This window comes from Hirundo rustica, chromosome 16 (assembly GCF_015227805.2).
Source record: "Hirundo rustica isolate bHirRus1 chromosome 16, bHirRus1.pri.v3, whole genome shotgun sequence".
NCBI classification, from domain to species: domain Eukaryota; kingdom Metazoa; phylum Chordata; class Aves; order Passeriformes; family Hirundinidae; genus Hirundo; species Hirundo rustica.
Genome location: NC_053465.1, coordinates 7,163,032 through 7,176,914, shown reverse-complemented (window position 1 = coordinate 7,176,914; position 13,883 = coordinate 7,163,032). Strand labels below are relative to the sequence as shown.

Below are 13,883 nucleotides of genomic sequence, written 5' to 3'. Positions count from 1 at the left end.
ATGCCAGGGGAGGAGGAGGGGAAGAAGAAGGAGGGGAGGGGAAGACGAGAGAGGAAGGAGGAGAAATGGATGGGGAGAGTGAGGTTGCTCTCCACTCTCATGAACCTAAAATGAGGGGTGCGGCACCGCGTTCCCGGGCATGTGTGGCTACTGCCGCTGAGCCCCAGGAAGGAGCGGGGAGCCATTTACAGCGGCAGGTCCCTGCCGAGGGCTCCGGGGCTGTGCGAGTGGACACGGGCCGGAGCTGCCCTGGGGCGGGCCCGGCCTGGGACCCCGCGCCGCCCTTCCCGCCCTCGGCTGAGCCGCGGCTGAGGCCCCAGGAGGGTCCGCCCGCCCCGCCGAGCCCCCTCAGCGCCTGCGGATCCCCTTCGATCCCCCCAGGGCCCTTCAGCGGCCGGCTGTGCCCATCCATCCCTCAGGATCCCGCTAAATCCGACACGCCTCTCCTTGGCATTGCTCCGGCTCTCTGTCCCCTCAGATCTCACCAAATCCCCCTGTCCCCTCAGCGTCTCGGTCACCCCATTCCCTTCAGGGCCTGGCTGGATCCCCTTGTCCCCTCAGGCATTAAATCCATCCTCACCCATGCCCTAAGGATCCGGCCAAATCCCCTCCTGCCGCCTGAGGGTGCCGCTAAATCCTTTCATTCCCTCGACGCTCTCAGGGTTCTCCCATTCCCTCAGCGCCCATCTAGGTGATCCCAGCCCTTCTGGATCCTACTAAATCCTCACATCCCCTCAATATCTGCTTGGGTGCCCTGTCCCCTCAGGTCCCATAAATCCTCTCATCCCCTTCAGTGCCTGGTTGTGTCCCTCCATCCCTCAGATCCCACCAAATTCCCCCTTCCCCACAGCTCCCGACTGGGTTCCCCATCCCCTCAGACTCTACTAAATCCCTAATCCCGCTTGGTGCCCCGTCTCCTGTTGCAAGGGGAAGAGCTCAGGGAATTTTGTCAGGGCTGCCCTGGGACCTTTGGCCAGGCACCATGTTCTACGTCAATTTTCTCATCAACAAGCGGGGGCCGCTGGCCAAAATCTGGCTGGCTGCCCACTGGGAGAAGAAGCTCACCAAGGCACACATCTTTGAGTGCAATGTAGAGGCCACCGTACAAAAAATCCTCACCCCAAAGGTAGGCTGTGGCATGAGGAGGGGTCTCCTGGAGAGTTCTGGGGTGGAGGTGTTGATTTCGTGTAGGGAATTCTGTTAGTTGTGTGTAGTGTTTTAATGTTTTCTGCCAAAAATACAAACTCCTGAACAACTTTTTTTTTTATTATTTTAAATCCTCACAGTTTGCTATAGCTCTGCGAACCTCTGGACACTTACTCCTGGGGGTGGTACGGATTTACCACAGGAAAGCAAAGTACCTCTTGGCAGACTGCAGTGAAGCTCTGACCAAAATGAAGACAGCCTTTCGCCCAGGTATACACAAAACCCAGCATTTTTTCATCTGTGCCCTTTGCAGCTCTCATTTTAAAAGTAAATTTTTGGATATTTCTGTTAAATGCACATTACTGAGCCCAAAGGATACTAGCACCTACTGCTCATGTTTAGTCTGGTTTAATTTAGTGCCATTTCAGGTCTTTGACTCCCTTAACAGAAGCAGTATCTTAGGTGGGCTTACAAGAAGAGGCTCGAGTTCAGCTTCCATTGCTAGATAATTAATTTTAATTTCTGATGACACCAACAACATGTCTAACAGTGTCAGTGCCAGACCTGACTGTGTTTTGAGCTCTAGCCATGTGGACAGGGAGAAGGGAGCTGCGATGACTGGAGCCTTTTCCAACAGGCTCTGTGTTTGTCATACTTGGGCAATAAATGGGAGGCACTGTTGTCTAAAAAAAGCCTGAGAACACCAGTGTCTACTGCCAGATTTAATGTGCTTTGTGACCTGGTCTGTTTGCAAAATAGTGACTAATTACTCTACAAGGATATGATTACAGAATTATAGAATCACAGAACCATTTAGGCTGGAAAAGCCCTCCAGAACCCAGCCCAACTGTTCACCCAGCACTGCCAAGGCCATCACTAAGCCGTGTCCCCAAACACCACGTCTTTCAAATCCCTCCAGGGATGGTGACTCCAGCACTACCCTGGACAGCCTGTGCCAGGGCTTGAAAACCCTTTCAGTGAAGAAATTTTCCTTAATATCCAACTGAAATCCTCTGGCCACGACTTGTGGCTATTTTGGAGATAGATCCCATAGCAGCTCAAGAACATACAACAGTCACCGTTGTGGCAACAGAGACTTCACCTAGATAGGAGGGGGGGGGGGAAATCTCAGCAGAAGTGGTAAAATGCTGAAAGAGGCTGTTCAGGGGTGCTGTGAAATCTCCATCAACAGAAATAGTCAAAAGTGATCTGACTTTGAAATTAACCATGTTACGAGCAAAATGTTGGCTTGGATGACCTTGAAAAATCCCTCCTCGCGTGAATTTTTCCAGGATTCTCTGATTTCCAAGTTATTGCAGTCTGACTGCATAATTATTTGATGCTGGAGAACAGTGTTATGGAGACATAGCAGAAGAAAGGAAAACACAGTGGTTCATTTGCAGTGCTGTGAAAAATTCTGGCCTAAACGTCAGCTGGGAGAACCTTCCAGGGACTTAAAGCAGCTGTTCACCAGCACAAGTACTTACATATTTCAGGCCCTGTTTCAGCAGACTCTTTTGTATCTGTCTGTAAAAAATAGATCATCTTAAGGACATGGAACCTGAAATTCTGCTTTCAGGTGCCTAAGCTTTACCTTTCTGTGATTTAAAACGGCAGCAGCCCCTCCTGACAGGTTTATAGGCATATTATAGCTACTTGGGAGAGAACACTACTTTTATTTTATTGATACTTATTTTGTTATGTTGTCTGTTTATTTCAGGGCTTCTTGACCTTCCAGAAGTGAACTTTGAGGCTGCTTATCAGTCCATTACATTGCCTGAAGAATTTCATGATTTCGAAGCACCACTACCAGATGTAAAGTAAATGCTTCCCTAGTTTTTACTCATTCTTTCAGTATTCTTTCAGAAGTAAAAGCTATACTTGCAGTTATCTGATCAAGATTCAGATTGGGTTGTTTTGATTTAATAACTGAATTCTCCTAAATTTTGAGCTCTACAAGGCTACAGCCACAGGCGTTGTGCTTTGGTAGCTTTCCTCAGCCCTTTAATCAACAGACCTTCACAATGAAATAATGTCTTGAACTTAGACTTCAGGGTTTTAAATTGTCTGAGTGAAGGATGCAAGCAGCTTTCTGAACCTCAAGAGAAGAGATAAAAATTAGTATTAATCCTGAAAGATGTGGCCAGTAACCACACAGTGTTGCACTGTTCCAGTGGGTAACTTCATTTTGTTTCTGCTCCACTGCTTCTCTGGGGCTGGGGTGTTTTATCTGCAATAGTCAGCCTGGCTCCTGAGAAAAAGCCAGCATATTTCTTAGGCTTTTTTAACACAAAGCAGCATTAATGTAGGAAACTGATAAAAAGCAGGAGGTTAAGTCATGTTTCTGATGGCTCTGATGCCCTGAAGGTCCAGGACAAGAGATTTCCACCGAGGGTTGCTCTGTACCTCCTCATAAATACGGTTTGATGGGATAAGTTTGAGTTTATTATTTTCTAAGTACAGCTGCAATATAATACACTTTATTCAAGTGCCTCAATGTGCTGACTCTGCAAAGGTGCTTTTGCTGCCTGCCCAAAGAGTTGTGGTATTTGATTTAAATGATGTTTCACTAATTAGTTGCCTTCTGACAAGGGCCTAGTAGATACACAAAAACAAAATCACAACAGCCCAAGTTTACTGGCAAAAGGGAGTGGAGAAATATGGGGACTTGTGATAAAATACCAGGATTGAAGGCTGTGTGGAAACATGTTTTCACATTCCAGCTGAATGCTCAATTGATTTCAGTTCACCCTATGTTTTTATAATATTTTTTCACCAGGGCCATTGATGTTGCTGAACATTTTACCTTGAATCAGAGTAGACCTGAAGAAATCACACTTGCAGAGGATTATGACAGCAGTATACTTCTCTGTGATAGAAACTTTGGTGAGAGGAGTTGAGAAATTGGAAATATTTCATAAGGGGAAGTCTGCTTTATGTGAAACCTTTACGTGAGCCCTTTCCACATGTGAAAAAGCTGTGATTAAAGGTGCATTTGTTTCATGCTTTTGCTGATTGGCCTATCATGATGTCTTAGGTTTAAAATTTTGTGTAAGCAATATAATCTGTTGTCAGAGACTGAGAACCAAACCAAACATTTCCTGCTTTTTACTAAATTAGATAACATTGTTAATTGTTTATTCCATTTGAGGTATGGGATGTCTTGCAATCTTTTAAAAATCACTTGAAAAATCAGGAAATCAATAAATCTGGGTTTCCAAAACTCAAGCAGATGAGGGATCAGGAATTGTGTGTTCCCTCAGATGAAGAAGCAGATGCACTGAGGAGACAGAGCTTCTTTGAGGGCAGTGTCCTGATGAGCAGTAACAGCCTGGTGGCCGATCCCAACTCAGCCAGCACCAGCGGAGACAAATCTGTGCTGCACGAAGATGTATACTGCTTCCAGGATGACCAGTTTGGGGATGAGCAGGATGCTGCAGATATGATTGGTAGGGTTTGCATGGGCAAACAGAGCTGGTTCCTTTCCAAATATCTTTATTCTTAAAGGAGAACAGTCAAGACAGCACCAAAGCGATTGTTGTCAAACGTAAATTCTGTTATTTGTTGTTCTCATACATATTTTTTCCTACCTGTCACTAAATCTATGATCACTTAGAAACTGCCAAATCAAATTGGTTTAAAGGCTGTATTTCATTATTTTAGAATTAAAAGCATTAAATTTACGCTTAATGTTTAACAATTTAATTTCTGTTTTCAAAGGTGAAATAGTGCAATATTTTTATCCTTACTGTTGTAATAACAAAGGCAGCAAAGTAGCTTCTACATCATTACGGCTTAGAGTATTTTTATAAACCTTACAGATTGATACCTGTTAACGCTCTGAAGGCCATAATTTTCCAAAAAAAGTGGAAATCTCAAACTCGGGACTAATCCCCTCCTTTGTGTGCTGTTGCAGACAGCCGTATCACTGACAGCCATCTGCAGAAGCTGAGCTTGCTTTCTTTGCAGAGTATTAACCTTGACTAACATTAGGCTGTATCAGGCTATTTCATGACTTCTAAGGCTAAGAATGATTAAAACTATGTGTTTTGTATTTAAGAAATCCTGTTGAGGCATGAGGAAAATGCCCTAGATAAAGACATTCTTGATGTGGAGGAAGCACATCCTTTGTCACAAGATCTGCCGGAGAACAGCACAGCCAGTGAGTTTGCAGTGTCTGCTCCATCTCAAATAAACCCTCTGTTCCTGTGTTAATGCCTAATGTCGCTCACATTCAGCTTTTTGTAGTATGCTTGTGCCTTTTTCCTTTCTTCATTTATTTTGCTACCTTTTTTTTTTTTTTTTTTTTTTTTTTTCCCCTGAACTGTTTCATCCACCGTTTTCGGACTTTTTTTTTTTGATTTAGGGATTCCAAATTTGTAACTTGACATTACTTAGAAGCACCTTCATGTGACATCCTGTTGGATATGGTGTTGGTCCACCCTGCTGTTCACAGTGTGATGTCCCTTTTGATGGGGAAAGAAACCCAAATAAGGCTGTCCTGTAACAGTGAACTTTCCCAGTGAGAGCTTTAAAGGTCTTTTCCAACAGAAACAATTTTGTGCTTCTATTTCTGGCTTCATATTTCTGCGACAAATGACACTTAAGTAGCTCTTAAAGGTGTTGTTAATCTTCTTGTTTTGTCTGGTATCATTCTCTGTCGTGTGATTGAGAAATTAGTCCATTTTGTAATTTATTATTTTTTTAATTTGGGTTATTTGCTGGGTTTTCTTGCAGCTGAGTCCAACTGTGCAGATACCATTGTTAAGGATGTAAATCACACAATGAGTGAGACAGTCCTTTTGTTCCAGGAAGAAGAATTTGTGCTTGAACCAGTTGATGATACAGGTCAGAAGTTGATCAGTTTCTGATTAATATTTGCATTAACTAGATTTGTTTTGCTTCTTAGTGATGAAAATACTGCAATATAGATTAATCCCACCTTAGATTTCATCTGCTCCTGCTATCAGAGTTCTGTTTTACAGTAAATATTATACAAACCCAGCTTCAGGTTATTTACCTCAGCTGCCCAAATCTCTGCTTGCAGTTTCTTCCATGTACCTAGTCAGGTTTTGTTGCTCTTCAGCTCTGGTAGCATTGCAAGCTTGGCCTCGGGGGTGTTACTGAAGATTCACCTGAAAAAATTTTAATTGCCAGTGACACATTAGTGACTTTTATATTTGAAATCACAATCCTAAAACTTTCAAGCCTTTGGAAAACATTGGTTTGTGAACTTTTAACAAGATCTAAGGTGAAAAGTACTCTATTTCCTCTGTAGAGGAAATCTAAATGTCCCCATTGGTGGCTGTTTATGAATAAACAAGCTCATGTTGACAGCAGTATTTACAATATTTGAATTTTCCAGCCTGCCCAAGTAATATCCAGGAAGTTATGGCTATATAACTAATCTGTGTCTTTCTTTTGTGTTTACATCTTGATTAAATTGCTAAAGGATTAAACTGACAAATACAGATATTAATTATGAGGTAATGAAACCTCTTGAGTGCATCAGCAGTTCCTGGAGCACTTAACTTCCTGATGGATTAAAGACAGCTTACTCAGCCTTGTTGCTCTATCATGTGTTCTTACTAAGTTCTCCTGTTCCCCATTCTTTATTAAAAGAGTCATTTGTCTTCCACAATTAAACATAAGGGAATTCCCAGTAAAAGAGTACAAAGAGTGAAAATTTCATAGAAACTTTTGAAGGAACGACCAGTGCACTTGTACTTTGATTTTCAAGTCTAGGCAGTGCTCAGAAGATCAGCAGCCAGGTTGAGTCACTGGGCTTTTTTTGTGTGCTTAATGTCCTAGGAATAGACCTTAAGACTTGTTATTAATACTTGCTTTATGTAGCTGTCACCCAGAGGAAAAAGAAACAAAGAAAGAGGAAGGTGCTGGTGGATGTAGAGAAGGAGCTCAGCTGCCACACCATTTACAAGCAGCTCACCGACTGCACAGACCTCCTGGCCACGCTGGACCTTGCTCCCCCAACCAAGAAAACGATGATGTGGAAGGAGTGGGGAGGTGTGGATAAACTCCTGACCCGTGCTGCACAGCCCGTGAATCATGCTGAGCTGCAAAAGGTACAGATCAGCTCCTTGTGGGGTCTATGCCACTGCGTGGGTTCCAGGATTGTTGCAGAGCTGGGATCTGACTGGGAGAGGTTTTGCAGACTCTGATCTGAACTTGGAGCTGGCTGCAGGTGTGCACTGAGCGTTGCTCTGCAGTCCAGGTCAGCTGGACACCTGATGGTTTGCACACTCACCACGAATTGTTTCATCATCTGTGGGGTCATGGCCTTAACCTCCTGCACTCCAACAAGTGAAAAATGACAAAAGGAACATGAGAGCTGATGTTTCATTTCACGCACTGGCACCTGACTGATCTTATACTGAGACACGGCTTTTTATTTTCTGTCAATTTCTTTTATACTTCCTCCTTTGTTGTATTGCTTTCTGGTTTATTTCCTCTTTGTAACCAATCTGAGACATCTTTTGTTTATATTTACTTTAAAAGTACACCAGACATTATTATTAGAATACTGTAATGGATTTGGAAGGATTCACTGCAGCAGCGCAGCTTCACCACTTAGAGTCCAGTTTCAGAACTGCAACTTGCTCTTTAAGAAAATGAAAACTGCAGATGCTTCTTTCATACTTCCTTACTGGCTGGCTTCAAGAAAAATATGTTTTTTCATGGAATTCATGTCGGAGCTGCAGAAGGCTATTGCTTAAAAACAAACAACAAAAAAATAGATTTGCAGATTTTCAGAGTGACCTAATTCAAATACTGAAATTCTGGGTTGCGGTCATTAACATACAGCTCATATTCATATCTTTGCGTTGATGTTTGCAAATAATCTGACATGATATTCTGAAAGCAAACATAGAAAAAATAATTATTTTCAGTTGTTTGAAAAATGCTTGAAGACTGACCGATTTAAGATGAGAGCAAATGGAATACAGAGGATGTCTGAAATGAAAGAAACAAGAAAAGAGCAAGATATTACAGGTAATACTTTAATTCTGTTGTGCAGAATTAGCTGATAGAAAGTATTTCCTATTCTACATAATGTTTGAGAGAGACAGGAGGTGTTTGTATGCAGTATTGCACAAACTACTACTTTGCTGTTCTTTTGTTTTTTAGAAATTGAATGAAATCCAAGTCTTTTCTGCCTTGTGGCATAAGGATATATTTTTGGTTTCATCTTTGGTTTCTCTAATCTCTGAAACTGCAGATTTGGGTAATGTTGCTTATGGGTGTTTGTTTTTTTGGTTTTTTTTAAATGTAATTTTTAAAAAAAGCTTTCCACTTATTCTAAGCTTAATCAAACTGCTCTCCAAAATTCCAGATTAATGTAAATAGTTCTGCTTGTATCTGGAAGATGTGTTTGGTTAATATGAGGCAAGAAGAAATGTTCCATTTTAGATCTTCTGAGAAGGTTGTATCCACTTCCACTGGTTTGCTCTGCTGGGAACTTAACCTACCTCAAAAATTAATTAACAAACCCACCTCCTGTGACTCCATAAAGGTCAGCTTTCAGAAAAGGAAAAACTGCCTTGGAAGGTTCTTCTTCCATGCTCCTGTTGGCAATGATGCTTCTTCAGTATTTGCTTATTCTGGCTCTTCCTCTCACAGTCTGTGAACTTGGGTGTGATTTTTGATTTTCAGTGTTTTGGGTTTTTTTTTAAGGACAGTGATTCACAGTAATTGCCTCTTCAACCTTGGTTTTCTATTAATACAGAGATGCTGCCAGTAGAAGAGCCAAGTTACCTGCAGGAGCCAGCTTATTCCGAGACTGAGAGAAAAACTGGAAATGATTCCTTTATGTTGACATCACAGAATGACAGGAATGAAACCAATGAGAACTGTGGTGAAATTATAGTGAGCAGTTTTCCTCAGTATTAGAGACCTAAGTGTGTCTATTGGTTCCACTTTTTGCTAAGGTTCCATTTAAAACATGTTAACAAATTACTAATGTTTGGAAAGGATGCTAAAACCAGTCAAGAGAGCATTAAGTAGCCTGTGTGATGAAAGTTTAATTATAATTTGGTAAACTCCCACAATGAATGAGTGAATAATTAAAATGTTTATTAATCAGCATAGATTGCAGTTTATTCACAAAGTATAAATGAGAGCTTAATGTTAAATATGAAATATTGTACTGAAGAAACAAATATAATCTTTATGAAGAATAAAACTTACCTTTTGTGTCTCATATTGAGGAAATATTGAGGAAATACTTAGGTAATATCTCTTCTGTCTTCACTTATCTTCACTTAAGGGCATTCTTTAGAGGATATGAAGCTCATTAATGTTGAAAAGTGATGAAATTGGAGCTAATCGCAGCAGAAAACGTGTGCTCCATGCCTGAACTCTGCCCATAGGTGTAGATTCAGCTGCAGGAAAAATCCTACAGCAAGGTCCTTTCCTGTATCAGGAAAGAAATGGCAGAAATAGCAGCTATTAAGTAATTTTGGAAAACTTCATTACAATACATTCCTTGAGCAGAACTGTGTTATGAGAATTGCACTGTGTGCATCAATGGTCAGGCCTAGTGATTGTCTTTTTTGTGCTCACAGGAGGATGGAGCAGCTTTTTCTGAAAGCTCAAAAAATTCCCTGGGCCAGGAAGCTGAAGCACAGCAGGTGGAGATGCCAGAGGTGTGTGTCATAAGCTGATGGCCGTCGCTTGTTTCAGAAGAGAACCCTGTTTCTTTATATTAAAAAAAAAAAAAAAAAGAAAAAGATAGCATCATGAATTTACAGGGAGTTTTGCTTCCAGTGAGAAGGAAATCATTTCAACCTTGCTGGCTCTGAGGATGCTCAAGTACTCTGAAACCAGAGCAGTCAGCTGCAGACTTCAGAGGTTAAGCCTAAAATCCCAAGCCAAATATTTGAAAATCTCTTTAAGCCCCTGGCCAGTACAAATCCTCTCAGAATCCCAGTACCACGGGGCAGTACCTGGCTGTGGAGCTGCCCCACTGGGACCATGTCCATGGCCTGTTGCACCTGAGCTGTCTCTGTAGCACAAAGCACACAGGTCCTATTCTTTCCTTTTTTCACACAACCTTGTGTGAGCACAGAGGTGTCACAGGCTCCAGATTCCCGGAGTTTGGCCATCCAGATGCCCAGCTCCAGATGGATTTTCAGTCAGGCTGGAGCTCCTGTCCTTTTTCTCATGGTGTGTGACTTTTTACACACCCTGACTAACATTCTGTTTACTTCCTCTCAAGGAGCAAACAAGGACCAGGAAAGACAGTGAAGAAATAAGATGGGGCAGAAGAACTCTTCGGTTACAAAAAACTTTACAGGTACCAGTGCTGGATTGTGTTATTAGATGCCAAAAGCTGGTGCTGATTTCAGCTGGACCATATTAGAAAAGCTCTTCCTCCTACTGTCTCTGCCTCTCACTTGCTTTTTTTCATATTTCTGTGGAAAATCAGGATTCTGGGTGCTTGATGATGTTCCTTTCCACAGCTGCTGGAATTACTAGAACTTTCTGAATACTCTTTTTTTTTTTTAACGTATTTCAAAGGTTCTGTACAAATACTAAATAAATATTTACACCTGAGTACAGCCTTTAAAAAACAAGAGATAACTCTGAAACCAAAGAATTGCTCAAGGATATTTGTTGTTACCAATCGCAAAGCATGATGGAAGTGCTCCACTGGTGCGATGGAATTTGGTGGAATTGTAGATTTTAGTAACACACATATGTACCAACACTATTATGGCATTAAAATGTTAAGAGCCACTTCTGTAAACACAGATGGAAGATATCCAGAGAGGCTGTGGACTCCCCATCCCTGGAAGTGTTCAAGGCCCAGTTGGATGGGGCTTGGAACATCCTTGTCTAGTTGAAGGTATCCAGGGTGGGGGAATGAGGTGGTCTTTAAGGTCCCTTCCAACCCAAACCAGTGTGTGCTTCCATGATTCTACGGAGATTGGATCCTATTTGAGGCGTTCAGGCAGAGGTATTCCCTCTATGCAGTGCTCTCTGTTTGGTGGAGAAGCTGACCTGACTGATTTGTCATTTCCCTCACGCAGCAACTGAAGAGATCGGGCGTGTGTTCCTTCAGTTTTCGGGAGCTCTGCCGCAGAAACAACCGGAGAGAAGCTGCAGCCACGTTTTACATCTTCCTGGTGCTGAAGAAGCAGCTGGTCCTCAAGCTGCAGCAGCACGAGCCCTTTGCTGACCTCACAGCCACTGCTGGGCCCATGTTTGACAAGATCAGATAAACTGATCAAAGTGCAGCTTAGGTTGCATTTCCCAGCAAATAGTTTTCCTGGAAAAAATGATGGAATGTCTTGTCAAACTGGGGGAGATGAGCAGAGCTCCCTGTCCTCTACACCACCCAGTAATGGCTTGTGCACTGGTCATGCCCCAGGTGATCCCTACAGGGTTTATTATTATTATTTATAGTTACATGATGAGTTATATTATAGTTATACAATATGTTAATAAAATATTTATTCTACATAAGAGATTTACATTGTGAAGGATTTTATAAAGGTCCTTAAAGGAATTTTATAAAAGTCCTTGTGTGGTTTTTATAAAAGTCGTTCAAAACCTTTCTCAGAGACTACCTTTGGAGCTTAAATTATTTTTGACAAAGCTTGTGTCTGTTAGTTTTCTAATACCATCAGTAAGAGTTAGCTGTTTACTCTCTCTAGCAAAAAAAAAGAATTAGAACATTTAAAATTGTTCCTGTCAAAGAATGTTCACTATTTCATATTTTAAGATCTGGGTACTGTCTTCAGTATTGCTTTTGTGTGTTCAGGCAGAGGTTACACTGGCCCTAGAAGAGTCCAGAAGCTGCAGCAAGAAATTCTATTTCCTAGAATCTTACATTTTCAGATTTCACAGAGCTTTTTAACTTATTAATACCTTTATTTGTGTGTAGACCTATTTAAAATGGATGTTAACTGAAATATTATTAGTTCCTTATTATCTAATTTAAGATAAATTTTATCCCTTTTACTGTAATTTTCTGAAGCTCCTGGTTTCTGTCTGCCTCCCACCTGGAGGAGGCATGTTTGTGCTCCACTCAGGTGCTTTGGTGCTGTGGGAACATCACTATTCCTTCATGTAGAATCAATAAAAACCAGAAGATGTTTCCTTTGCTTGTTGGTGTTTCTTCTGAAGGATCAAATCCTATGGGTTCATCTCAGAGTCAGGGACTTGGTGATTTCACTTAAAATGGGAAAGGATAAGTGATACTGTCACCTGACTTCTAGGTGTTCACTCACCTCAGTGCCACTCCTGTTTCTCTGGGCCCACTAATGTGTGTGGTTCCTGTCCCATAGGATTCGGGGAGGTTTGGTTTTGAGGGTCTGTTTAAGGGGGTAAAAAATCTTCAAAAGAGGTGAAGCCCCAGTGTGGGGCAGGGGGATGGCGTGGGGTGGCCACTGGCTGTGGGGGTGTTCCAGCTGAGTGTCCTTTCTGAACAGGAGTATTTAATCAAATAAGTAATGAGCCTTTTCTGCTGTTATCTGAGGGGTTCCTTTTCTGGGTGTAAGGAAGGGAAAAGCATCCCTTTTCATCCCATGGTGAAAACCCCTCTGTTTTCTGCAAAATAAATGCTAATTTTGGGTGGGCACAGGAGCGTGGCTCAGGCTGCGACTGGAACCAAGGGCAGTTCATATTTTCCTTATGGCAGGCCCGGCACTTCCAAAGCCAGGTGCTCAGCTGGGATAAAGGTTTGGGTTTGGTGAAAACCTCTCCCTCTCTCCCTGCAGCAGGCCCAATCTCCCTGGAGTGTTGCTCCCTCTCTTCAGGTCAGAGTATCCTGGGAGACCAAGCACTGCAGACTGCAGAGGGAAGGAGAAACCATTTTTCTTTCCCAAAAGCCATCAGGAATGACTCTGCATCTCACAGCAGAGCTGCTGCCTGTGCCACATGGTCAGAGCTGCTCCAGTGGCAGCCGATGTGATAACTCATTAATTTTCCTTTCAAGGAGAGAGGCTGTGCGTTGGATTCACCGGGAAAGAGGGAAACAAAAGGCAGCTGGAGGCGGGCAGGAATAAATGGGAGGCAGGATATATATATATACACTGAAAACAGTCTGTGTGTCAGGATAAATGAGGTACAAATCATGCAGGAAATAGTGCTGGAAGAAAGACTGACAAACCAAACAGGTTTGTCAAAACTCTGGAATAACCATGGGGGAGTAACAAATGAAGCTGGGAATGTCTGGGAATCACAATGGGCCTCAGGTCCAGACACTGGGCGCAGGTTCTACTCTGACTGAATATTTCCCACATTAACATTTCCCTCCATAAGTCCATATGGATGGATCCACACACGCTGGATGTTCTGTGGATGTTTGTAACACAGGCACCTGTGCATCTCTCACACTCCTGGTCCCTACGGGAGCATCCGCAGCCGACCTTGGCCGCTCCTGGCCGCGGGCAGGGAGCGCCGCAGGAGCCGGTGCCCTGCTGCAGGACGTGGCGCGGGGGCTCCCGAGACGTTTCCTCGGCAAATAATTTGGGAAGGTTGATCTTGACAGTTACAGCAGGAAGCGTGTGGGAAGTGCCGTGAGTAACCGGGCTGTGCTGGAGAACGGGACGTGCCGTGCCGTGCCGTGCCAGCCTTCAGCATCATCTCCCAAACTTCCCGGTCGCCAGCCACAGCCCGGAACAGCAGCTCTGGGGTGGCTGTCGCTGCTTCTCCACCCCAGCCCCGGCGATTAGGGTTGAGCCAGATGGGATTGAAATGGGGCACAAAATTCC

At 42.9% G+C, this 13,883-nt stretch overlaps 1 protein-coding gene across 1 annotated transcript; it reads left to right on the top strand.

The window, feature by feature from the left end:
* The first annotated feature begins 324 nt into the window (after nucleotides 1-324).
* On the top strand, nucleotides 325-12,254 carry RAD21L1 (RAD21 cohesin complex component like 1). The gene is made up of 13 exons (XM_040080289.2): nucleotides 325-1,126; nucleotides 1,287-1,416; nucleotides 2,867-2,966; nucleotides 3,926-4,032; nucleotides 4,410-4,595; nucleotides 5,207-5,308; nucleotides 5,884-5,994; nucleotides 7,000-7,229; nucleotides 8,055-8,157; nucleotides 8,891-9,030; nucleotides 9,729-9,809; nucleotides 10,382-10,459; nucleotides 11,196-12,254. Exons 1-13 carry the CDS (start codon nucleotides 983-985, stop codon nucleotides 11,385-11,387), a joined length of 1,704 nt encoding a protein of 567 aa, XP_039936223.1. The 5' UTR covers nucleotides 325-982; the 3' UTR covers nucleotides 11,388-12,254.
* Nucleotides 12,255-13,883: the final 1,629 nt, after the last annotated feature.